Source organism: Nasonia vitripennis, chromosome 2, assembly GCF_009193385.2.
Source record: "Nasonia vitripennis strain AsymCx chromosome 2, Nvit_psr_1.1, whole genome shotgun sequence".
NCBI lineage: Eukaryota > Metazoa > Arthropoda > Insecta > Hymenoptera > Pteromalidae > Nasonia > Nasonia vitripennis.
Window position 1 is genome coordinate 23992903 of NC_045758.1, and position 26074 is coordinate 24018976.

Below are 26074 nucleotides of genomic sequence, written 5' to 3' on the forward strand. Positions count from 1 at the left end.
GTCATGTTAAATTGCGTAATTTAGTTTTTACAGTACATTAGTTTACATCTGTAATTAATGAGATTACTATTTTATTCGATTTGTGACATGTAAACAGCTGTTGCATTATCTTTGTTTAAATTCATTAAAATTTGGCTATCGGAAAAATTTTGAATTTTAAGTACCCATTTTTTTGATAAAGATATTATATTCTTTTTCTTTTTGGTTGTATTATACGAGCAGAATGGCACATTGACAAACAAATTCTTCATCATGAATGCAAATGCATTATACAGTATACAGTATACTGGCATGATTAATTTGACTATTTTTTTGCAAATCTTGATAAAGTGATATTAACATTTTAAGATTTTCATAAAGAGTGTTTACTAATGGGGGTTAAATTGTATGCATTTATAATATATACCTATACAAAATGTGAATAAAAAAATTAATGGTTGGTTATGCGCCTTTAGGGAGTAAAAGAGAAGGCTAGTCCACATAGTACCTGGTGATGCATGCATATGCTAATTTTGGTCACACCGTTGGATTTGCATCTTAGCGTTCACTATAAGGGGCTATCATATAATATGATACTCTACGTGTGTGATGTGGTGAAAAGTATAAATAGATTTTATATAGTTTTTCAGTCTTTTAAAATAATTAATTATAATTCTGAAGCACATCAATCTTTTCCAATTCTGATAGGATATATGTTATCAGAAAAGAATTGTCAAAAGAATTTATAATCTTGGTAGTTATGCGCATTCTGAAACTTCATTTGCTTCTTCCAAATACTAAAATTCTTTGTGCTATACATTCATATGCACACTTTTTCTGAAATCGTGTTGGGATTATGCAGTTAATCTAATAATATTAAACGTTATTGTAATTAATATGCATCTATTTATTGATTTAAATCTAATATATAAATCTTTCAGATTTTTAAACATAAACTTGTAGGTCAGTAATGTTTATTTACATAATAATTTTCACATATATTATTTTATTACATACAAAATCGATTTATGCAGTATCTTCAAGATGGCAGATAAAACCGAAAACAAAAAAAATATGCTTACAAAAGATCTCAAGTGATTTTTTCGATTTTTACGAACCGTTTATTTTTTTTTTTCAATTATTTTTATAGAAATAGATTTTACTAGCTTCATATTTTACTCACATGTGCTGTTCGTAAACTGTATATATAAATTATATTCTAATAAAGCCACGTTAAAATACTGAAAATTTCAAAATAATAAGCTTAATAATTTGATCATAGGTGTATCAAATGTATGTAGTACATTAAATGTAAAAAAAATGAGTTTGATGTGAGATAAATGAACTATTTATTGCTATAAGTGTTGTGCAGTATAACTATATTTTAAAATCTATTAATATTTTACCTCATTAGCTTAGTATGCATATGAGAAATGTGACCTAATATCAATAACTTCTACCGGTATATAAATTATCAATGATTTATATGACTAACATTAATTTTTGCCATGACGAGTTGATCTCCATTAAGATGTAATTGTTGTAGTACGTCTTTTCTGGCTCTTATTATATACAGCACATGTAAGCTCGCGGGTTTCTCTCAGCTGTTAGTAGAGATGGGGCTCGGCCATCGTATAGCCCCCACCCGCCGCTATCCGGGTCCCTTGCTCCGACCGTCCGTGCGAGCGCTCTGAGAACGCGACTAGCCGCTGCCTAGGACGCACCTATGTCTGTATATATCCTCAAATAAAAACCTTTTTGTCTATACTCACTCGCATCTATTCATTCCCTGATTCAACAGTAATGTTGTGTAATCTCCATTATTTGCACAACTGATGTATCTAATATTTTTTCGACAGAAACAGGAATCATAGGATGCGAAAGAACACCATGCAAATTGTCTTCTTTTTCTGATTATAAAATTATAATTAACCGTTATTAATGCATGGATATGACGCATTAACTCATGATAAAACGAAACTTTTGCTTGAAATTTGTCAAATGACTGTTACAATCCAAAAATTGTAGAAAAATATGTTACAATCGTAAAAAATCCAAATATTCGTAATAAGAAATATATACGTTTTAATGCCAAAAAAAGGGAAAAACAATTTTTAACTTAATAATAATGATGATGTGGTATTATAGATACGCATCACTGAAATATTATCAATATTTTAATTAATTTTTTTACATTAAAATTTGATAAAACTGGCCAATTAAACTTAACTTTTGAACGAATTTCAACCGTTAATTTTCTACCAGGGGTGTTTTGAAGGAAATTGAATTATGGTAATCAGCAATATACATACAATTGAACGATCGTAAACTAAATCGCTTCCAACTTATATACATTTATGCAATCATACGATACGATGCATACCAGATGTACGTATACTCAGTGGTATTGGATTCTGGTGGAACATTTTTTTAAAATACGCCAATAAGAGCGCTGAATTTAAAGAAACTAACCAATAGAGTTGCATCATTTCAAAAACGTTCCACCAGAATCAAATACCACCAACTGTATAATATGATATGTGCTAAATTCAGTGAATTCTTCCATAAGAACAAGAAAAATAATGCTTTTGAATTTTATCTGATGTTTAACAACTCATGAACAAACACTCAAAATACATTAAAAAATTATTATGTCAGGAAATACTAATATTTATTAATCCATTCATTCAATTAAGTGCTTAATTTAAAGAACTCTTGATACATATATACTTCGTAATTTATGGATTGACATTCGAGATACAATTTCATTTTCAACCATGGTTTCGAAGACTCTATTTCTCGTTCTTTTGGGCACTGCTTTGGTATCAGTATGTATAGTGGTACAACATCTGTGATACTAATAATTTTATTATAAAATATATGATTAACGAATGTAAATGTTGTTATAGGCCAGCCCATTACCGCAGAGAAAGAGCGAGGATGATCTTTCTGTAAGTTAACTTTCTCATAATATATGTAAAAAATAATTTTTTTTATAGATATTACGTATTTCGTTTCATATTCTATTTTAAGTATGAAAAGTTCAAGTGATATGTTAAGTTAAATATAATTACCGGACACTCAAATAACTATAATATTACTTGGCGTTAAACAACATATTTCGGATTGCATGTAATTCTACATTGTTAATATTTGATAGTTTTTTGTTTTTAGTATTATATAGCAAGGTATAAAAAAGTATTGACATTCTTAGGACATTTCTGTGTCTGGAAACGTGGTTGAATATGGTATCGCCCGCCTCAGTGAAGATTTAGACGTAAGTACAATTTCAACCCATTATTTTATTTGGTAAATAAATTAATCATTCAATTATTTTTGACATATAAGAACACTATTATATAACTAATATTTTAGCATTGCATAATGATTTAGTATAATGTATAAAAATCAAATCTACTTTTTTTATATTCTAGAGCTTCGAATTCGATCTGTTTGAAAACGATGAAGAAGAAATCGGCAACACTTCAGCATTAGTTGCTTCTGAGGGTAAATGGGGAAAATTGAATCAAAAGTGGAACGAATTGATTGAGAAGGCAAAGAGCAAGTGGGATGATATTAAAGGAAAGTTAAACAATCTTAAACAAAAAGGTCTAGCCTTCATTGAAGAAGCTAAGGAAACTTACGACGAAATTAAAGTACACGGCAAGAAAGCAGTAGTTGAGTTCAAAGAGATCTACAAGACTTTCAAGAATAAGTGGGACGTACTGAAGAGCAAGGGCGTCGATGTTTATGATGAAATTTCTGACATCATCGATGAGCTGAAGGATGCCGTCAAAACTGTAAAGGAAACCTGGTCGGAAGTCAAGCAAATTGGTTAAATAGGAGAAAATTTAACTGCAATTTTCATACAAATAAATATACAACACAATAGTTCCTAAAAAATCCGCTTATTCAAAACAATATTTATATAGCATTCATAATACAAGTCATAACAATTAAATAAAATTACAATAAATTTATTTAACACTATTTGTTGTTGTTTATTTCAATTTTAAGTAATAATCTGACAAAGTAAACTAACAAAAAAGCGACAATTAATTGATTTTGAACAAGTTTTATCTATAAAAACAAAAAAAAAAATATATGTTTGTTGCGTAAATATCAGAAAACATTAAACATATTCTACACAATAATTTTTCATGATTTTGATTCCTCTAAGAGGAAGTTAATTTGTGACAGTAAAATTTTTGACTTCATCATAATTAAGTTAGAAATCCGTTTTAAGGTGGTCGGAGTTTGTATCGCGTGTTTAATTAAATACATAATCATACGAGTATAAATATTTTAAAGTTATAATTTAACGAAAAATTACTGTATTTGACTAAAATTCTTTTAATATTATGAATATAGTAACATTTCTACCATATGTTAGTCTTATTTATAGTATCGCGCTGGTGAATTATTATATGTGGAAGAAGCTTTGGTACGAACTAAAAATCTTGATGAAAACTAAATATATTTTATTCATGAAAAACGATTCTGAGACACTACAACATATTGAGAAAAACATACAATGTTATTTTTTCAGTATGCTAATTAATATAAATACAGATGATACTTAATGGAAGTGGAAAGATAACGAAGTAAACATTTGAGATCTCGTAGACCGGAATCAAATAAGTCAAACATGTATTCTAATCCGCAATGAAAAATTAATGAAAAAAAAACGTATGTATATTAGGCTTGCCGATATTTGAAAGATAATAAAAGAAAAGATAAAATGTTAAGGTAAGCAAATATATAATATACACGAAGACATAATAGTAGAAGAATTTTAATGAATTCGGAATAGGGTGACGTCTAACAAGCCTGATATTTATTGATTCAGATGTAAATTGAGCTTTGCTGATTTCGCATATATATAGGGAATCCAAGAACCGAATATTATTCACAAGTCACAATCATGATTGCAAAGAGTCTATTCCTTGTCCTCCTGGGCACGGCCTTGGTTTTGGTAAGTTGATTAATTTAGTTGGTTACTTAATAATTAACTCATTAATTACAAGCTTTAACTATTTTTTAACTTGAATAAATAATATTCTAGGCCAACCCAGTTCCAGTTGAAAACAACCAGGCCGTTTCGGTAAGACACAATACATTTATTCAATTCTATTTTTTAAAGTTACGTTTGCTAGATAACTTTTTTGTTTCCTATGAGTCAAAGGTAACGGAGGAACACAAGAAAATTTTGTAAAATTTGAAATTTTCACTTTGCAGGTTCCTGAAGTTCCCAAAGTTGAGAATGCCGTTGTTGAGGGCGAGGAAGACTCTGAGGTAAAAGTATACCCAGTTCATAAAGTGACTTGAATGATATTTATTATATTGTTCATACTAAACAATACAAGTATATTCAACGATTGTCGTAAAATTACTAGCACTTATACAGATATAATGTGAATACTTTTTCACTATAGAATACGAGATGTGTCAAAGATAAAATCAGTTTTACAGCATTATTCTAAGCAATTAGAATATTTCAATATGGACATGAAACCATATTCAGCTTGTATACAGTATTGTGCCTATGCAGAGTTTTGTTCAGATCTTAAATTCTTATCTTCTTGTTCAGATATTTAAATTTCTTACTATTATTTAAAAATCATTGGAAACTGTTTTAAAATTATTTACATACTTTAATAAGTATACATTTTTATCAATTTCATAGCACACCACTGAACACGATGATTTTTTCGATGACGACGATGACGACGATGAGGATGAAACTACTGCCTTGACCACTGAAGCACCAAAAGGCTTGGAAGGCAAATGGAACAAGCTGAAGAACAAGTGGAACAAGATAATCCAGAAGGAAAAGGGCAAGTGGAGCCATCTTAAAGGACAGAGCAAGGAGGCCTACGAAGCCCTTAAGAAGAAGTGGGAGAGCATCAGAGAAAAAGGTCTGAAGTTCATCGATGAGGCTAACAAAACTTACGACGAAGTTAAGACTCAGGGTAAAGAAGCTGTTGCCGAATTCAAAGAAATCTACAAGACCGTCAAGGAAACCTGGGCTGAACTTAAGAAAACTGGTATCGAAGCTTACACCGACGTCAAGGAATTGCTTGCTGAGCTCAAGAAGGCCGCTGAGGAAGCCAAGGAGAAATACGGTTCCGTAGCCAAGATCGCCGGTAAAATGTGATGATTGATAAAATATAATCTTGAAATCTTGTATGATATCGTATAATGTCAAACGAAAAATAGCAAAATGTAATAAATTAATATCAACACCTGCTAAACGCATAATAATCTGTATTTATTTTTTTTTTCTAATTTGAATGTATAATATGAAAAAAAGAGTATGTGAATAAAATCTCTTTTTAAAAACACAAGGAACCCTACTAACAGAGTTATTGTTACATATACCCATTATGATGATTATTGACTGAATGTAACATTATTAAATATTGCAAAGCTTTAAACATTTAAAGAAAATTAAAATTCTTCTTTTTTAAAAAGATTTCTAAAGTTATATGAGCGGTCGCGACAGCTCATTCAAGTCTTTAATATAAGGAAAATATTGTAAATATGTTTGTCAGTAATTCGAATTTTTGGTTTTAATGTAAAAACGAATTTTATTACTTGGCAGTTGCTAATATTGTTCATTGTTAAATCTTGTTAATGCAACTACATTGTCATACATCAATAAGAATAATTTTGAGAGTGAAATGTTCACTTCATTGTGTTGAAATTTTGTGAATGCGTAAGTGCTGTGCATATCGATTTGTATTGACATTTTTCACATATCAGTAATACAGTTATCTACAGTAAAGTTGTTATCTTGACGTATTCGCATACCTACGTATGTTTCTTATATGGTAACAATACTATTTTTGAGGCTTTTTAAAGTCTAATACGGCAGGAAAATCTAAACTATTTTGTAGGTTCTATAATTACATTTTGAAATTCGTATTTGGGAATGGTTCTTATGTAAGTTTTAAATCATTGAGTTGATGTCGATGAAATATATTTGATAGAGAATTATGTTATTCATACTGATAATATATACAGGATATTTATTATTGAAAAGTACTATGATTGTATAACATTTAAATAGCGGTAAAGCAGATAAAGAAGGATTCATAAAGATAAAAACATCGGCTGACGCCACACAGCTGGTCCAAGTACTCACGCACAACGAAGAAACTGAATATTAAAATTTTAAAAGAAATCAAAACGGCGTTATGCGAGGGTATACGCAATAATGCCAGGTAATTATTGATACAGATGTGCAATTGTCTTATTTCTGCTGAAAAACGTTTCGTGTATAAATATTCCTGTAAGTAGCACTCTGTTTCACGCATTTGGTTGGTCTATTGCTTGCTCCAACCATTCGTTACAAGTCATGTTTTCTAACTCGTTAATCCTTGTCCTTTTGGGCGCCGCGTTGTCTTGGTGAGTTTATGCATTAGATAGCATAAAATTGACAACATTGCGCTTTGTTTATTTGTTAAGAATTGTGATAAATACTAAGATATCTTTTTTTCTCTTACAGTCCAGCCCAGTGCCAATCGAAGTTGAAAATGAATCTCCAGAAACTCATGTAAGAATATATTTTTTACCGTACATACACCCTAATCCAAATGTATGTCTATAATATATTCTGGTAATTAATTGACATGCAATATTTCATAGATTTTTATGGTAATTTTTAGGTACAAGAAAGTGTCGAAATCAAGGAAACAGAAAGTCAAAATGTAGAACATGAACAAGAGTTTGAACATCATTTGAACCTGCTGTGTCTGAAGAAAAGAAGGAAGAGATTGAACCTGAGCAACAGCCTGAGGTAATTATAAAAAATACTTATTTTCTTAATTATAGAGTACAATAATTTTTAAAAACAAAATTGAATGTATATATAGGTGCCTGCGCTTCCAACTGAACCCGAAGTTTCTGAAGAGAAGAAAGAGGAAATAGTAGTCCCTGAAGCTTCTTGAAAGAAAAGAAGGGAGAGATCGTAGTACCCGAAGCTTCTGAAGAGAAGAAAGAGGAAGTCGTAGTTCCCGAAGTTTCTGAAGAGAAGAAAGAGGAAGTCGTAGTGCCCGAAGCTTCTGCAGAGAAGAAAGAGGAAGTAGTAGTCCCTGAAGCCTCTGAAGAGAAGAAAGAGGAAGTCGTAGTGCCCGAAGCTTCTGAAGAGAAGAAAGAGGAAGTAGTAGTCCCAGAAGCCTCTGAAGAGAAGAAAGAGGAGTTTGTAGTTCCCGAAGCTTCTGAAGAGAAGAAAGAGGAAGTAGTAGTCCCTGAAGCCTCTGAAGAGAAGAAAGAGGAAGTCGTAGTTCCCGAAGTTTCTGAAGAGAAGAAAGAGGAAGTCGTAGTGCCCGAAGCTTGTGCAGAGAAGAAAGAGGAGTTTGTAGTTCCCGAAGCTTCTGAAGAGAAGAAAGAGGAAGTAGTAGTCCCTGAAGCCTCTGAAGAGAAGAAAGAGGAAGTAGTAGTCCCTGAAGCCTCTGAAGAGAAGAAAGAGGAAATAGTAGTCCCTGAAGCTTCTGAAGAAAAGAAGGGAGAGATCGTAGTTCCCGAAGCCTCTGAAGAGAAAAAAGAGGAAGTTGTAGTTCCCGAAGCTTCTGAAGAGAAGAAAGAGGAAGTCGTAGTGCCCGAAGCTTCTGAAGAGAAAAAAGAGGAAGTAGTAGTCCCTGAAGCCTCTGAAGAGAAGAAAGAGGAGTTTGTAGTTCCCGAAACTTCTGAAGAAAAAAAAGAGGAGACCGGTGGATAAATGGGACAAATTGAAACAGAAATGGAATGACTTTGTTGAGGGTGGAAAGGAAAAATGGGAACAGCTAAAAGGCAAGGGTCAGGACTTTGTTGAATCCATCAAGAATAAGTGGAACGATATAAAACAAAAGGGCGAAGAACTTAAGCCGGAAAGAAAAAATGGAACAATGCTATCCATGGCAATTAGTGTTAAAATTAACTAAAATTCGATATATACAAAAGTTCTATTCTGCAATACTTATATGGAAAACATAATTTAATTAAAATTGCAGCAGAAATATAATTTTATATATTTTACACATGGAAAAAATAAAAAATTATAAAATCTATATATTATCCGCATATGCGGATACTGTATTTATTAATTATATAATTAATTTTTAATATAAATTACAAATCTTTAAGAATATTTAAACAGTCCATAGCGAGAAAATATCTTACCTACAGGGTTTTTCCGTGTAAGGGATTAAATACAAAGATTAAAGGTTGATACATTATACAACGTACTACACCTCCCACTCACAAATGTAAAAAAACTTTGCTAGAACAAATATTTTGGAGGAATAAAAGTAAAAATTACATTTTTCGATTGTAACGTATAGTATATTACTGTTGATAGTGTGTGTATGTATATCAATTTCGCGTGCGCGCGCTGCTGTTGTATGTATAGGTATAGTATAGTAGATAGTATTTACGCGCGCGGTTGCTGACTGCTGTTCGCTGCGGTGTGAATGTGATGTCCACGATGATAGTGCGCCGATGATCGGAAATCCAAGAATCTTGTATTTTTCAACAGACACTAAGCGATTTAGCAAAAATGAATTTAAATGACACTTTCCAAGTAGACGTGTGGAAGGGGGACTGGGGTCTGCCTTCAGTGGATGTTGATTGTTTAAAAATTTTGGTAAGTAACTTGAGCACAGTTCTTGAAGGTTAGGTTCTTTATTATTGATTAGAGGATTTTTTTATTAAATTATTTCAAAGACACTAGTTTGCGCTCTTTTCAAATGCGATATAATGCAATTAACTCTAACGAGTTAGCAAAATATTATTGTAAGTTTATTTTAACAAAATAAAAAAATTCCTATTTAATGTACTGCTAAACGCCCCACTTTATATTGTCTAAGGTATAGTAACATAATTAAATGTACTGTTTGTTTTATTTTTCAGACTTATGCCAAGTTCAGTAATATTCCATTGAGCATCAAAGCCACAAATAATCCATTTGGATCACCCAATGGACAGTTACCAGTTCTTAGATATAAAAATAATTCATTTTGTACAGTAGATAAAATATTAGAAGTTTTCCGTGAGCATAAATACACTCCAGATAATGGCATTACGCGATCTCAGAATGCAGACGTTGCTGCTTTCAATACAATGCTTGATGAGTGTATACGTCCTGCACTTCAATATCTTTGGTGTGTATATCAACTTATAGGATTTATCTATTTACAGAGCTCAGCAAATGATTTATTTTATTTCAATTATTTGTTTTTGAAAAATCTTACTTTCGCATACTATAGAATATTAGTTATTTATAGGTCTATATTTTTGTTCAAAGGTGGGTGGATCAACCTAATCTAAATCAAGTTATAAGGCCTTGGTATTGTAAAGCATTACCTTTTCCTTTTAATTTCTATTATCCTGGCAAATATGAAAAGCAAGCCAAGGACATGCTGGAAGCGTTGCATCCAACAAAAGAAGACAAAGCTGCAGAATCTTCTGTGAGTTCATTTAAGCACTTTTCACTTTCACATCTTCTAACATCAGATAATTTGATTAACTAAATTATTCTGCAGATATACTCAAAAGCACAAAAATGCTTGACTACTTTATCAACAAGACTTGGAGAATCGGATTACTTTTTTGGTTCAGTACCTACGACTTTTGACGCATTAGTGTTCTCTTATCTTGCACCACTCCTCAAAGTACCACTGCCAAGTTGCTCTTTGCAAAACCATTTAAAGGCTTGTGAAAATTTAGTAAAGTTTGTTACTCGTATTTTACAAAAATATTTTGAATATGACTATCAAGAGTACGAAAAATCCAAGACAAAAGAACAAGAAGAGAAAAAAAAGGCAAATTCTGATAGTGAATTTCCAAACAAAAGAAGAAATCAAATTCTAGCTGGAATCTTTGCAGCAGTTGCCATGCTAGGTTATGCATTATCGACAGGAATTGTACAGGTAATGTCAAAAATGTATTTATTTCTGTTAAAAAATATCAATCATAATAATGGGTAAAGTTAAAATATGTTTGGATCATTAGTTTTAAATAATACCAATTCTGAGCACTTAAGGGGTTTCAAAATAATTTTTTCATTTATTATTTTTCTATCGCATTTATTGGAATTTTATTTTATAAAAATGAAGTTCTTCCCGATTTACATGTACATTGCAGATTAATTAAATTCAAACAGTAGTTTACAATTGTAGGTAATAATGTATTTAATAACCAGCAGAAAATTTCTTAGGCTTGAGAAAGAAGATTTAAAACGTAAGTATCAAATAGATTTGCCAAAAGACCTGATCGTTGATTAAATTACTATGCATACTAAAATATGTAAACTGCTTTGAGTTCCTAAAGTTTGTCTAATATTTTCCTTTTATAGAAATATCAAAACAATGATAAATTGGGAAAATGAAAATATACCAATTAATACTTAGTAGATATAGCCAAATTTGTTTGTAAGAAAGTGCATTCTAAATTGCAATTAAATCGTGATTAATATACCACCCAAGTGAGTTATTTTAATTTTGACTTAATTGTTTGTTTCAGGTTCAAGACAGTGATTATGATTTAGCAGATTCTATGAACTATGTTTATGAAGATGAGGAAGAAGACGATGAAGATTAGCACTTTTTTTTAAGCACAAGTTTTGTTTTAATCAAATGTAAAATAAAAAAAAATCGTTTACCAAAAACCATAGATAACTTTGTTTAAACATTTATTATAGTGACTTCTATGTGCTAAAAGAGCAGTTTTTATGTACATATGCAATTGGAATGATTGCACAATGTTAAAATAATTAATTAGTATGTATACACAAAAAGCAATAAATTATTTCTTATTTCAGTCATGATCACGTTCATTTCGCTCTCTTACACTTCTTGGCCTATACCTTGCAATAGCGCCTACCATTGCAGACTGTATTTCATCGCAAAAACTTTCAAAGTTGTGAATTGTTGTACCACCTAAAATGATTCTCGTTCCAGGATTCTGTTTATTCAAGTTATTAACTGCTAAGCTTTCCTCATAAGTTGTTCCACCAATCATAAATATGATAATATCTTGAGGTCTGAAAATAAAATATGTTTTTAATCAGGGTTGTACATTTTTTGTAAAAATTTGAATATTTCTATCAACGATCTCACTTTTTTGTTAATACTGTATTGCCAAGATAAGGAAATGTTTGAACGTTCAGTTTGCCTTTGATGAGATCTTCAATAGTTTCTGCTAATAAAGGAGTATGCTGTGTATAAATATTGTCAACACCATTCAATCCTTTGAACAATTTTTTAGTTATTTTTGCAACAGCTTCTCGATCGAACAAATTTATTTGTTTTGTAGAAATACCACTGTAATCTAATATACTATATACCAACTAAAAAATAAAGTAATGGATATTAATTTTTATATGGTCAAGTTATTTTAGGAATATGAGGATTCAATTCCTAATACAATGGTTACTGGAACAATCTGTATTACCTTTGTATATTTTTCTGGAACATCTCTTTTCTTTAACATCGAACATAAACCAGCAATATCATTATTAGTATGCTTTGCATAATGCAGGGCATATAACATCACTAAACGAGTAGCGTCTATATCACGTACTCGACTATCATTGATTAGTTTTTTGATTTTTTGAAGCTAGAAAGAATACATTTTTTATCGTTAAATTAATTGTAAAAATCTTATTAGATTCAGCAAAATTGTATACAGAGAAATTACTTGAGTGGAATGTTCACTTTGACAACTTAGCTCTTGCTCAAGCTCAGATACTTCTAACAAATTGTAAGTTCCAACAAGATTAGACAGTTCACCAACAACCGTTACATGTTTAGCAACTGTACCAGACATTTTTTTAAATAAAGGATATGTTTCCACAAAATTTTTCATATCAGCAATACTTTCCACTTTCTGGTGCTTTTTTGCTTTCTTTTGGAATTCTTCCATTAAGTCTTTTATTACTTGACCAATTTCTCCAAAATTTAGATATAAATTCTAAAAATAAATGAAATATTTGAATTTTTACAAAATATTAACAATCATCTTGATTCTATTAAAATAAATTAATCAAAAAGATCTTACTTGAGCATAAAATTCATCGTGTTGGGCACTAAGGACAACCTCTTTTAACTCCTTTGATATACCTTTAACATTGGATAAATCTACTCTGTTATTATTAATTGTTAATAATTCGTGTACCATTGCTTGATAAGTCCATTGATTAAGTAATGGTGTAACTGGGTCATCTCTTCTGTCAAGAATTAGTAAAATTGGATTTGATTCTTGCCTAAATTCAAATGAATTTGACTCTTGAGTCAAAACATAACGAATTTTTTCAGCTAAATGTTTGCACATATCAGAACTACTCTGAAAACGTATAAGAGGGCACTTTTTTAAAGATAACAGCACAGCTGTTATGCCTTGCACAGTCCTTTGTAAATGTGCTGGTTCCCAATTGAGTCCTACAAAAAGGTTTTAAGAAATCTGAGTATATGATATTATTTTATGTACTCAAAAACTAAACAAATATGATAAAGAGAATTTTATAATATATTTAAGATACAGGTAATAATAAATGTGTTACCTCGTGAACAGGTACTGATACCAAGTGAAAACAAATGTGGACTTATAGCCAGATAATCAGCATAGAATTCATGTACTTCACGAACAACTTCTTGCTCATCATTTTCAGCGAGAAGTTTAATATCTGTTTTAGGAATAATGTTACTAAAATCTAAAACAAATAAACTATCAATGAATCGATTCAGTTGATTACAAAATTAAATAACTTGAGTTATGATTACATACAAATATAATAGACTCCGTATTTTGGATATCTCAGTTCGTTACACAAAAGTCTAACGTTCTCTTCTGTTGGCCTTATGAATACAATACACTTTAAATGTTTTAATCCTTCATTGCGAACAGCAGCATCGAGACGATCAAAAAGGTAGACTTCTTTCATTAATATCTCTGATTGACTATAAACTAAACTGATAATGCTGGTCTGTCGAATTAATGATTGAGATTGAAAAGGATTAGATAGTCATAATTTTATAGGTTTGAGAAATGTTAAATATTACTGACAAAAATAGATATCTAATTATTTCTGTGCAATAGCTGCATTGTCTTGCAGAAAAATGAGCACATCAAGAAAAAAATGTCTAAATTTAGGTTATTTATTATAAAAAAAAACACATTATTAGTCATTGGCATACACATTGAAATAAAATTTTGTTGTGATAATCATTTCAGAAACAAAATTATAACTTTGTAAATAATACTAAAGGGATATAAGCATAAATTAATCATTAGCACATACCGTTTGTTTATCCATTAAAAGAACTTTCATTCCTGGACCACTCTCCTCTGTCATTTTTGCAACATAATACTTCACTGCAGTTATTACATTCATCTTGTCTAATAAATATAAAAAAACTATCTTAAATAACTGTATTTACAATAAATTTATCAAAAGTCATATGCTCCCTATACACCAGCACTAAGCATGATGACTATCATTAATATGTGTCAGTACAAAAGTGATCTGTTTTGATGTCAAAAACTGAGTGAATCTGTGATATATATTATATGGGATGGACATTTTCGTGTAGCTATATATAATAATATGGGAGTGGGGGTAGATGCACATGCGCATCGCAGGCATCACAGGACAGCAGGATAAACTTCATTTGTAGGTTACGTTAGTTGTCACATTGTATGCGTTAAGTTTGCATACGGGATTGAATACAGAAATACTTATTGGTTGTTGACGTTGTTCTTAACAAGTTTTGAAGTAAGTCATTTTGCATTACTAATTTAATTAATTAAATTAAAATATTTGTATTTATGTAGTTAGAAATCATTTAAAGAGAAAAGAAATTTTCTGTTTATGCATAAGAACATGGTGTTTGTTGAATTACTTAGTACTGTACAAAATCTTATATCAATATAAATAATTTTCTATTTGAATGCTTAATAATAAATTAATTTTTCAGATTCACAATGGATGTAGATTTTAAAGAATTGTCCAATGATCAAGACATTGTTAATCGTCTTACGCAATTCACCAAAAGCATTGATCAAATACAAGAGGTTTTAAAGTTTGCAGAAGAACCAGGATTATATGATAAACTTTGCAATGAAGAAAAAATTAAGTTCAATCTTCTTATGTCATTCAGTTTAAATAGCTTATTTTGGATGTATATGAGAGCAGAAGGTACATTATTATTATTTTTAAAATAATTCAAACAGTGATTCGTTATTATTGTTATTATTATTATTATTGCAAAATACCAATTTTTTTATAGGCATCGATCCTACCAAGCATCAAATTAAATCTGAAAATGAACGACTGAAGCAATCTATGATTAGAGCAAAACAAATTCATGATAGAAACACAATAATGCCAAGGATAAACAGAGATGCTGCTCAGCGATTTGTAAGAAGTGGATTGTGGGTTCCAGTGCAAAGAGCAGAAGAGAATTCAAATGAAAACACGAATGATCAAACAGAAGAAAATTGGGAAGGAGAATCTTGAAACCACCGAGACCACTGCTAAATATTTTTTTATTCTATTTTTTAATGATTTTCTACTTGTAAAAATTTGACAAGTCTGACATCGACTTTAATATAGCATATAGTAATAGTACATAAATTGACTCAATTTTTATAAATAAAAATATTGTTTTATAGCGATCACTGTGTAATTCGTTTATTTAAACATAATGTGTAGTCACAGAAAATGTATATAAAAATTCAATCTCAATTTGTTATACTGAAATGTTTTAAGCCATCAATTGCTATAAAATTCACTTTTTGAATTTTCTTGTTTCATTTCAAATAATTTCTTGTTTTCTCCGTCCGTGCGGAATCATTCGTTCTTTGCACAAAATTGATGTGCTTAAGACCAAGTAGAATTTCTAAAAATATTAATTTATTTTTAAACGATAGTCGCTAACTTATCTCCTGGCATGTGATATATATATATATATATATATATATATATATATATATATATATATATATATAAATGTGATTTTAAACGCGCTCATAAAGGAATGTGGCGCTAGAGTCGGGATATTTGTGTATTCTATCGTCTGATGCCCATCTCGCAGAAAACCTGGGAGTTGGCACTTGGCAGTTGGCACTTGGCTTGGCATTGGCAAACGGTTTGACCACAGAGCTCAGCTCAGCAGACGCTCAGCTCCTTTCCAATATAACGAAGAACGACGCAACATTTGTTTTCGTTCGATCGATGTCTGAAGGAAATTGCCTAAGTGACGTTATTTCATGTGAACAATTTCATTGACCAAAGTGCATTTGATGTGAGTTGATATTTAATTTATATAAAACTACGAATTGATACATACATCGAAAAGTTTTTTGGCTGGACTATTTTTAGGTTATACGTATGAATCGTATGATATATATATATGAGTTATCGTTCTTTCAATCAGTGAAATATTTGCATGAATTTATGAAACTGTTTTGATATATTTATATATTATTAGGGTCTTACTTTTGAAAGATGCTTATTATAGGAATGGAGTGTACTCAACATTTCATGAGTTAAGACAACAAATTAATTCTTAACTTGTAAATTTGTAGGATGTAGTTTTCAGTTGTTGTTGAATCAGATATATATAAAATATAATAATAATAACTGTGGGCCAACTGTTTTTTTTTTCTAGGCTTTGACAAAATGTCTTTGAGCAGATATGCATCTACATTACTGTATAGACAAGGTTACAAAAACTTCAGAACAATTGGCATAATTGGTATAAAGAAAAATTACAACGAAAATGAAATCTCTGTATATCGAGCACAACAATATCGATATTATAAAGGTTTTGGACACAAGAGGGAATATCTACCACCATTAACAACTATATGGACTTTAACAGCTTTAACTGCTGTGATATTGGTTCATGTCGATTGGACTTAGTATGTTTTATTACTATTAAATATCGACATACTTATTTTAAAAATTATGAGTATTGTCTTAAAGAATTTCAATGATCATTTTTCTAGCATCAAAGGGTGTCTATTCCCAAGTGTTGGAGCTGCAGCCAAAATCCAACAAAATGAAGAGGACGATGATAACCAAAGTGTAGAAGAGTTAGAACATGATGAACATAAAAAAAAGAAAAGCAAGAAAGAGAAAGTTGGATTCCGAGATAGAAAGGTTACAGCATGCATACTATATAGTTAATACTATTTGTTGAGGCTTGATGATTTTAATATATTAATTACAATTTACTTCTTATTATTTAAAGAATAAGACTTACACAAAAAAGTTATTATTTTAATTTTTAACGAGTTGTTGATTTGTTATATTATTTTCAATTATTATTATTTGAATAAAATCTTAAGAGACAAGTTTTGGTATACTTCTTAGCTTTAATAAAGCTCTTGGAGCGTTCTTGCAGATAATAGAGTATGAAAATCGGATGCGTGCATACTCAACTCCAGATAAAATTTTTCGTTATTTTGCTACAGTAAAAGTCATTAGTTCGGATGTTACTGAGACGTATATGACACCTGATGATTTTTTAAGGGCTATAACCCCAGGCATGAAACAGCCGGATGGTAAAGTTTGTTTACCACTATACTTTTATGTGCTTAATGAAAAACTGCACCGTGAATAACTGGATTCTTTGCGTTACTATCGATAACAATGGTGATCATGGGTTGTCTTCAATCTGTTTAACTATGTTCTACAGATTACTATACTGCCAAGTTTTTTTTTTGTATTCTAACATTACCTTTCCTCTACTTTAAACTAACAATTGGAAGGGACACTACACTGAAATTCAATGCCTGATATGAATATTTTTAATAAATATTTATATCTTTGTGCAGGCATATTACCAACAAACCTAACATATATAATTAAATATTTTCTTTGTTTTATTTTTCTTAATTAGGGATAAACAATTTCAGGATAGTTTTCCGTTGTTTGGCATTTTAGTTTCTTTTTTCAGTTTTGCTTTTGCGTTATATTTTTTTGATTGATTTAAGTTAATTTTTTTAGTAGTAAATATGATTTGTATAAAGACTATCCCATTGATGTACAAGCTTGTTGCAAAATTTCAAACTTTACCTAAGGGAAAAACATTGATATCTTGTGATTAGACATAATTTAGCTTGGTCACAAATTTATTTTTGAGGAATATTCATTGAAAAACTTTTATTTTGATTTATTTTAATGGAAATTGTGGTAATCTAAGTAAATATTGATACACAGATAGTTGAATATGAGAACCGCATAAGGCAATTTTCAACACCAGACAAAGTGTTTCGATATTTTGCAACGCTTGAAGTTATAAATCCAGTCAACGGCTCACATGAGATTTTAATGACACCAGATGATTTTTTAAGATCTTTGACACCTGGTGTCTTACAGCCGGAGGGTAATTTTTGAAGCATTAATTAGTAATTTTGGTGGTGATTTTTGGTAGTTATTTTTTCAGATAGTATTTTAATTTATGAAAGATTATTTGGTATAATGCACTTATAGTTTACAGTGTAAACAAGATTATTTTTTCAGATCTATCTATAAATGGTTTTGCATGAAAGAGCATGCTGACTTTGATTTGCTTCTAACTTACTGAATGAACTTTATATCTTCTGATGCTAATTACTGCTTTAGAATGAATACAATTACATGCATGAATTAACTGACAGTTTGAGTTTCTGAAATTAGATATTATTTATGATACTTTATGTGTAAGATTTATCGTTACACTTTGTTCATTACATAATTTCTTTAATCATATTTACGCATAATATCATTAACATATTTTATAGGTTTGGGATTGGACAAATTTAAACGATATGACCCAAAGGTAAATAAATATATGGAAGCAGTTATATGGTCCATTAAAAATTCTAAACACATTAAAAATTCTGTTTTTGCAGACTGTACAAAATAAATTGGAGTTAGAATTAAACGAGAACAGTATCTTCTATAAGCTCGGGAGTTATGGACTTATAACATTTTCTGACTACATATTTTTACTAACAGTTTTGTCAAGTATGTTGATAAAATACTTGGATTACCATTTATTTATCGAATATATAAGTTATTTCTAACTTTCGTTAATATTATTTTAGCATCTCGTCGTCATTTTGAAATTGCTTTCCGAATGTTTGACGTAAATGGCGACGGAGACGTGGATTTTGAAGAATTCAACAAAGTATCTAATTTGATTAGACAGCAAAGCAGCATAGGAAATCGTCATAGAGATCATGCTAATACTGGAAATACATTTAAGGTAATATAATAAATCACCAATATAAAAGATACCAATTATATAAATTTTTGGCTCCAAAACATTTTCCAGGGAGTGAATTCAGCACTGATGACGTATTTCTTTGGACCAGATTTAAAACAGAAGCTAAAAATTGAAAAATTTTTAGACTTTCAACAGCAATTACAACGAGAAATATTAAGCTTGGAGGTAAAGTTATATGAATATTTCATGTGCTTATACTTAGCTGTATACAATTATTAATAAATTATTATTTACAGTTTGAACGAAAAGAACCAAATGAAGATGGATACATCACTGAAGTTGCTTTCACCGAATTGCTGTTGGCTTATGCAGGATTTTCGGAAAAGAAAAAATCTCGTATCATCAAAAGAGTAAAAAAACAGTAAGTCTAATGGTACTAAATGTTCTGTAAAGTATAAAATACTTATTTTCATTAAATAACTGCTTTTTTTGTTTAGTTTCAAAGATAGTTCACAAGGTATCCAAAAAGAGGACTATTTGAAATTCTTTCATTTTTTGAGTAATATAAATGACGTAGATACTGCATTAACTTTTTATCACATTGCTGGAGCATCAATTGATCCAGGTAGGCCTGAAAACTTGAATAAGAATTTTTACGGATCAAACTCGCTTATTGAAGACTTGATTTGAAGGAGATCTATTTGATGATACAATTATTGTATTCTGTTTCAGCTACGTTGAAGCACGTTGCAAAAACTGTATCTCATGTAGATTTATCCGACCATATAATTAAAGTCGTGTACACCATTTTCGATGAGAACAGTGAGTAATTTTTATTTCCGAAAAGTGTGCAAATGCGGAACTCGATAACTAAAAATAGATTTATGTTTACAGTGGATGGACAGTTGAGCAACCGGGAGTTTGTAGCTGTGATGAAAAATCGGGCTCTTCGTGGCTTGGAGAAACCCAAAGATACTGGATTTGTTAAGCTTTTACAGTCTATCCTAAAGTGTGCTAGAAATAGTTACGCCGCTTAAATTATGTTAGATAATCGACTTTAAGTTATTTTTTCCGTCTTCCTATTTAAAATTGTGCACAAAACTCATCGACTACTTGTATACAACAGCGTTATGATAATTTTATTTTATTTTCACTCTGTAATATACCGCAAGTACTTAAGTTATTTAAATACCTCATAAGTAAACTAATTTTTATAAGATTAGCGAACTTTTAAAGACTTTATGCTCGTTGCAAATAAAATAAATCTTATTTCATAAAATTACACTCGCCTGATTCATTGTTTAATGCAAAAGATTCATTTCGATGAAAGGAGGTCACAGACAGATAGTTTTTGTCTCTTATAAATCACTTTCACATAAGAGTGCGCGATGAAGCGTTACATTGACAAAAACATTGGTCTGGGTCAAGACGCAGCAATTGACTTCGTATAGTTTAGTACGATACCTTCGTTGGAAGTAGCAACATGTCGAATGTATGCAGTAACGTCGATCATAAATGCCTTTTATGTTTCTTAATTATCGTCGTTAGTTTAGTTAATTTATCTACTGGGGCCATCATTCGTGCGAGTAGCCATGAAGATCCAGGTATTCTCAAAAATATATATATATGTAGAATACAATTTTAAATCCATTAGCAATTTAGCATTCAAATTCAAGTACATTCAAAAGTTTAATTGTTTTTGAAAATTTTACTGTAGAGGTAAATTAATTCGTAAGCCAAATTGTTGAACTTTTGCTTTTGTCTATAGATAAGATGTTCGAAGATATGAAAGTAGTAGAAAGCGAGGAAGTTCCCGAATTCTCGAGAAAAGATTTGATGGAAATAATTCAAAAGAGTCAATTTTTCCAGTAAGTTTTTTCATTTGTGCGCCAGCAAGTAGCTGCTTAATCTTCTTAATGAAATAAATTTTTTAGAGATATATTTTCTGAACAACCCGATCCTATGACTATTCAATTCGGTCATGTATGTGAAAATCCTAACGAGTGGGAGCAACGCTTTGAGCAACGAGATTTTAACAAAAACCATCATCAAGGAAAGGTATATAGCTTATATTGATCAAAGTAGTTGTTTCTTTCATGATAACCAATTATATTACATATGCATTATTATTGTACATTAGATGCGATGGGGAAACAAGAATGGAGACTATGGAGAACATTACTGGGACTTGGGACACGCAGGATAATTAACTTTCACACCTATATCAATTTGATTTATTATGCCAATCATATAGATTTTTAATTTTTATACATTTTAAAAATAAAGTTCATTAATTTTTTTACTTGCGACTTTATACATCAGCACATTAATTCACTAATAAAATATATGCATTTTAAAATTTTATATAGTGCTTTATAAAAGTAGAAAAAAACCAAAGATTTATTTTACAACAATCTACTTATTTAAAAAAAAAGGTTCGATTCGTTTTACAAAGTTTGTAGTCATTTGTTTATAGTTCGGTTTTCATCATGAATTGGTTTTGCAGGTTAAAGTAATAATATTTACTATCAAATCAAAATTTTCCATTTTCCAAAACTTGTCTAAATTACCAGTATATAAGTTACCAAGAAATTTTCAGTATGAGTAGTGAAATTGATTGCGGCAATGACTGTCCCGAAACATCTAATTCTACGCAAATTCGAGGAATGGATATTGGAAAAGGGATGCAAGAGCGCATAAAAACCGGTAAGATTATTTTGCGTACGGATAAATTAAAAAAAAATTAACATTATAACGCTTGCACGTTTACGATCCACAGGAAAAGTAAACGAGGACCGGATAACGAATTACGAGAAGGAATGGTCGAAAAAGCTGGAGTGCATCGACCAGGCCCACACGAAGCAGAACGGGTTAACTTTCAGCGAGGCCGAGGGAATTTTGCGAAAACTCCGTAAATTCGCGGATGGCGGCACTCCAGCTGCGTGTCCGGATTACAAAAAAAGGGTATGAAACTACGCTCTGCCTGTATAAAATATCGAAGCGATTTCGATTCCGACTGTCAATCAAATCGATAGCACAGTTTGTGTTGATTTGAAATTTTGTTTAAACTGCAATTTTCATATATATATTTATATCGTTTTTTCGATTTTTATGCGGAGTTTGAAAATTGCAGTTTAAACAAAATTTCAAATATATATATATATATATATATATATATATATATATATATATTTGTATATATATATACGTGAATTGAACATCGCCGCAGGTTCTATCGTGCTTGAAAAAGAACAAAAATAACAGTCTAAGATGCGGCGAGGAGGTCGAGGCTTTTGCGAATTGCGTGGACGAGATGCTGCTGAAGACAGGTCGCAAAGATTACACGGGTTACCTGCGTTCGAGGAAGCCCACGTACACGGAAAAGTTCGAGCAATTTTTGGCGTAATTAAATTTTCCTAGTTAAGTGAGTCAACTCGGCTGTCTCGTTCCTTCTCTCTATCGTTCTCTCTTAAATACCTATCTTGCTCGCGCCTACCACAGTTCGATATGTCTTTAGTTTTGCACTTGCCGCTGACTTGCCACTTTTTACTAAAAGTTAATCCAAAAGCCACACGTTTCCTCTCCTATGTATACGTTCGCGCCTTTGCAAAATTTTTGTTCTATTTTAAATTCTGCCATCCTAAAACTCTTGGAAAATATTGTCATAAACTCTCTTAAATTAATGTAGTGAAAATCCACTACATTGTAGTGACTATTCACTATTCCCTTAAAGTGATAACTACGCAACTACAAAATAGTGAATATTCACTACACGAAATAAAGAAACTAAATTCACTGTACGAAGTAGTGAGTATTCACTGTTCCAAGTAGTGAATATTCAAGGTTTTAAACAGTGAATATTAGCTGTTTTTCAATAGTGTAGCTTCAATCAATTGATGAATTTTCACTACAAGAAACAGTGAATACTCACTACTTGTAGCAGTTAAAAATTATCGTATTTCAAAATTCGATTTTGAAGGTTACTCATGCTGAAATAATTACAAAAGAATTTTAAATGAACGTTAAGCTAGTTTATTATAAAGATTCATCGTCAGAAGCATCAGTTAGTGATTCGCAGTCAATCAACTGTTCATCTTTGATTGACGATAAATTTACATGGAGTGTAGTTACTGAACTGACTGCAGGCGTGTCAGATGTAATTTTATACACAAAACGCTGAATGAAATAAAAAAAATTTTGTCAAATTACAGGATATTCTAAATTCAAAACATAGTACAATTTGAATAGTAAATCGAATGTCGGTATAAATTTAGTTTTATCCGAGCGGTTGACAAGCCATCCGTCTCCTTGAGAATAAAAAAAGCATGGTTTTCCAGAGTTTGCACGCAAATTATATAAGGTTGGACGTTTGTAGAAGAACTGCGCCTTTTATCACTGACAAACTTTGCTAAATCAGTCAATTCCTAAAAAAATTAAACAATGAAAACCGAATAAAAGAATAGCTTGATGGTTATTAAAAAAATTGCATTACTCACCGATGCTATTTCGACAACAAAACTGTATGGTTTTGAGTTGTTAGATTTCTTTTGAGATTTTGAGCCGTTTGCAACTTCCTGCGACGTTACGACTTTTGAGGCCTTCTGTGACATTGAGTTTTTTGATTTATTTTGAGATTTTGAACTTTTATATTTAAGAGCATTCAATACAGGTAATAAATCGATCAAGATTAGCATAGCTTTTAATTCGACTGAAAAAATTAGAATATTGAATATTAAAAAATTAAAATATAATTATAAATTCGTATTCACTTGAATAATACAAAATTTTACTCACCATTTTTAATATCAGCATATCGACGAATCAGAGCAGCGTTATTCTTCTGGGCATAAGTTAAGATTTTTGGAACATAGAAGGACTGAAACTTATCTCCTAAATCTGGATATAAACGGTTGAAATCGTTGTCGATCTAAAAAATTGAAAACCATTGGTATTGGTCTGTTTGAGCTAAGTACGCGGGTGGCACGTGTGCAGGCCAAAAATGACAGGTGTCGCGTTCGACAAGCTTTTGGTTGTTTTCCGGCAGCACGATGTTGAAAATTGCTGTCTAATAGCTCCTCGAATAGCACAGCAAAGTTTAGACGCGTCCACCTTAATCTGGCACAATAAATGCACAACCCGAGCACAAACAGCACAGGAGTAATTACGTTTACCTCCAGTTCACGGCACAATGACTCGATGATGCACGGACCCGAACGTGACAGGACCGGCGACGCGGGACAACTGCCCGCAATGGCGCCGGCGCGCTGCACGACATCTTTCGCGAACCCGCAGGAGTTCGATTCACTATCTAAATAGTTATTTTCTCACTACGTAAATAGCGCAGAGCATAGTATTTTATCAAAGTAGTGAAATTTACTATCACACTAGTGAAGAGTTCACTACTTTGTTATAGTGAAATAAATATAACCTATCATTTTCCACTACTTTCCCAGTGAAAAGTATGTTCACTATGCAAAATAGTGAAACTTTCACTACTTTAATTTAAGAGAGAAAAGAATTTGGTGGGATGTAAATAGAAATTTCGACTGTATGATTTTATTGAATTTCATTTTTATCGGACTGGTGAAACATGAAATCTCTATATGTGTACAATTAGGTATCTATTACAAAAAAGCTTTAACCACGAGCTTTCAAGTATAATCATTATCTTTTTTTCTAAATAAATTATACTTGCAGCCATAAAAAAAAAAAAAAAAATACAAATGTTAGAACGAAAAAAAAGGATTCCTACTGATTAAACGTGCAATATCCGCATCCATATCCATCATCGGCGGTCCATCATCTTCGCAACGCATCGCAAGCTCCCCTGGCTATTTCGATCCTCGACAGCTTCGGCCGCGTTACGTCGCGCATTAAAGTTACAATCCCGGCCCTCGTCGCATAGACACACACGACATACGCTCGGCCCGACGCGTTTATAACTCCTCGCAGCGGGTGTCTGATCGATAGGCAGCCGCACACTGTCGTCAATCCGGCAATAATTCGCGAACTGCGTCGTTCGCAGCCCTATTCAATTTGTCCGAATGAAAGAAAAAAAAACGGCATCCGAAAGAAAAGCTGCCGCGCAACAGCAGCAGAGAGACACATTGCCGCACACGTACACTCGATCGGGGGGAAAATTATTGGCGCGAAAAGCGCTAATACGTCGGTACACGGCCACCGACAATAACCGTTTATTCATATTTCACCCTATCGACACGCCGCGTCTCTCTCTCTCTCTCTCTCTCTCTCTCTCTTCCTCGTATAAAACAAAGCAACGAACGGCGAAATTGCGCATTCCTGCATACACGTGCAGCGGCGGCTCTATGCGCGCTTTGTCACCGCGCGTAGCGGGCTTTTTGAATTGCAGAAGGCACAGAAGCGCGCAGACTCTCTCTCTCTCTCAGCGGCGACATAAATCGCATCGGCCGCCGAGGATGAAATTTATGGGCCCGCTTTTTCCGTCATTGTTATTACGAATGCGACTGCTTTTTGTCGTTCGACGGATGCTCTAGCAGTGTAGAAGTGCTCGCAGCCGAGTGTGAAATGCATGACGCTTTTTGATAAGTGTCTTATACATACTTTCTCTTTTTGCGCGCGGCGGTGCGGGGGGCGATTCTGAAAGCGAGTTATTGGGGCATTTTTTCGACGCCGCGGTTTTATTGAAACGTTTCATTGCTCGCGCATCGCGAGAGCGAGCGTCTTTTTCACTTTTTATCCAAACTATCGAGACAGAATTATTTCTCGCTTATAATATAGGTATACACGCGTTAGGCAACAGGCTTGACACGAGCAAACATCAGGTGTACATAGGAGCTAAATAATTTCTCACACTACTACGGCAATAGAACATGTTTGTTCGCAACTATATAAGCACTCAACCGTGCCGGCGAACGAAA

The 26074-nt window shown here is 31.8% G+C and overlaps 7 protein-coding genes and 2 long non-coding RNA genes across 13 annotated transcripts; 7 read left to right on the forward strand and 2 right to left on the reverse strand.

The window, feature by feature from the left end:
- Window positions 1–5216: 5216 nt before the first annotated feature.
- On the forward strand, window positions 5217–6188 carry LOC116416364. Its single transcript, XR_004226810.1, has 2 exons — window positions 5217–5274; window positions 5666–6188. It is a non-coding gene; the product is annotated as an uncharacterized LOC116416364 (long non-coding RNA).
- A 725-nt stretch (window positions 6189–6913) lies between these two features.
- On the forward strand, window positions 6914–8701 carry LOC103317553 (nucleolar protein 58-like). Its single transcript, XM_031924209.1, has 5 exons — window positions 6914–6924; window positions 7052–7118; window positions 7490–7537; window positions 7650–7780; window positions 7924–8701. Exons 1-5 carry the CDS (start codon window positions 6914–6916, stop codon window positions 8699–8701), a joined length of 1035 nt encoding a protein of 344 aa, XP_031780069.1.
- A 671-nt stretch (window positions 8702–9372) lies between these two features.
- LOC100117580 (metaxin-1) lies at window positions 9373–11778 on the forward strand. 3 transcript variants are annotated; one of them, XR_004226779.2, is made up of 7 exons: window positions 9373–9604; window positions 9871–10121; window positions 10265–10427; window positions 10503–10889; window positions 11139–11199; window positions 11315–11390; window positions 11482–11778. XR_004226779.2 is itself a non-coding variant. In XM_031924265.2 (6 exons), the coding sequence occupies exons 1-6, from the start codon at window positions 9518–9520 to the stop codon at window positions 11493–11495; spliced, it is 963 nt and encodes a 320-aa protein (XP_031780125.1). In that variant the 5' UTR covers window positions 9373–9517; the 3' UTR covers window positions 11496–11778. The 3 variants fall into 3 exon arrangements, 2 of the variants coding, with proteins under 2 accessions (XP_031780125.1, XP_001601774.2); XM_031924265.2 differs by lacking the exon at window positions 11315–11390; XM_001601724.6 differs by lacking the exons at window positions 11139–11199; window positions 11315–11390.
- On the reverse strand, window positions 11029–14543 carry Vps45 (vacuolar protein sorting 45 homolog). 2 transcript variants are annotated; one of them, NM_001159886.1, is made up of 8 exons: window positions 14258–14543; window positions 13744–13942; window positions 13520–13669; window positions 13018–13397; window positions 12658–12930; window positions 12412–12576; window positions 12078–12307; window positions 11029–12001 (listed from the first exon to the last, which is right to left on the reverse strand). In NM_001159886.1, exons 1-8 carry the CDS (start codon window positions 14348–14350, stop codon window positions 11776–11778), a joined length of 1716 nt encoding a protein of 571 aa, NP_001153358.1. In that variant the 5' UTR covers window positions 14351–14543; the 3' UTR covers window positions 11029–11775. The 2 variants fall into 2 exon arrangements, with proteins under 2 accessions (NP_001153358.1, XP_031779936.1); XM_031924076.2 differs by having other exon boundaries at window positions 13744–13937; window positions 14258–14502.
- LOC100116653 (nuclear nucleic acid-binding protein C1D) lies at window positions 14439–15633 on the forward strand. The gene is made up of 3 exons (XM_001599945.6): window positions 14439–14731; window positions 14934–15154; window positions 15246–15633. Exons 2-3 carry the CDS (start codon window positions 14941–14943, stop codon window positions 15473–15475), a joined length of 444 nt encoding a protein of 147 aa, XP_001599995.1. The 5' UTR covers window positions 14439–14731; window positions 14934–14940; the 3' UTR covers window positions 15476–15633.
- Window positions 15634–15964: 331 nt separating this feature from the next.
- Window positions 15965–20457, forward strand: LOC100117661 (calcium uptake protein 1 homolog, mitochondrial). 2 transcript variants are annotated; one of them, XM_001601781.6, is made up of 12 exons: window positions 15965–16262; window positions 16629–16881; window positions 16969–17122; window positions 17367–17526; window positions 18748–18785; window positions 18859–18973; window positions 19054–19214; window positions 19284–19400; window positions 19472–19596; window positions 19673–19800; window positions 19908–19997; window positions 20070–20457. In XM_001601781.6, the coding sequence occupies exons 2-12, from the start codon at window positions 16640–16642 to the stop codon at window positions 20210–20212; spliced, it is 1473 nt and encodes a 490-aa protein (XP_001601831.2). In that variant the 5' UTR covers window positions 15965–16262; window positions 16629–16639; the 3' UTR covers window positions 20213–20457. The 2 variants fall into 2 exon arrangements, with proteins under 2 accessions (XP_001601831.2, XP_003427978.1); XM_003427930.5 differs by lacking the exon at window positions 17367–17526 and adding an exon at window positions 18185–18350.
- A 101-nt stretch (window positions 20458–20558) lies between these two features.
- Window positions 20559–21477, forward strand: LOC103317554. The gene is made up of 4 exons (XM_031924271.1): window positions 20559–20779; window positions 20944–21043; window positions 21110–21233; window positions 21316–21477. The coding sequence occupies exons 1-4, from the start codon at window positions 20659–20661 to the stop codon at window positions 21379–21381; spliced, it is 411 nt and encodes a 136-aa protein (XP_031780131.1). The 5' UTR covers window positions 20559–20658; the 3' UTR covers window positions 21382–21477.
- A 124-nt stretch (window positions 21478–21601) lies between these two features.
- On the forward strand, window positions 21602–23380 carry LOC100680329. Its single transcript, XM_008215869.2, has 4 exons — window positions 21602–21687; window positions 21775–21881; window positions 21955–22139; window positions 22405–23380. The coding sequence occupies exons 1-4, from the start codon at window positions 21665–21667 to the stop codon at window positions 22579–22581; spliced, it is 492 nt and encodes a 163-aa protein (XP_008214091.1). The 5' UTR covers window positions 21602–21664; the 3' UTR covers window positions 22582–23380.
- Window positions 23185–24520, reverse strand: LOC103317547. Its single transcript, XR_004226780.2, has 3 exons — window positions 23970–24520; window positions 23672–23883; window positions 23185–23599 (listed from the first exon to the last, which is right to left on the reverse strand). It is a non-coding gene; the product is annotated as an uncharacterized LOC103317547 (long non-coding RNA).
- Window positions 24521–26074: the final 1554 nt, after the last annotated feature.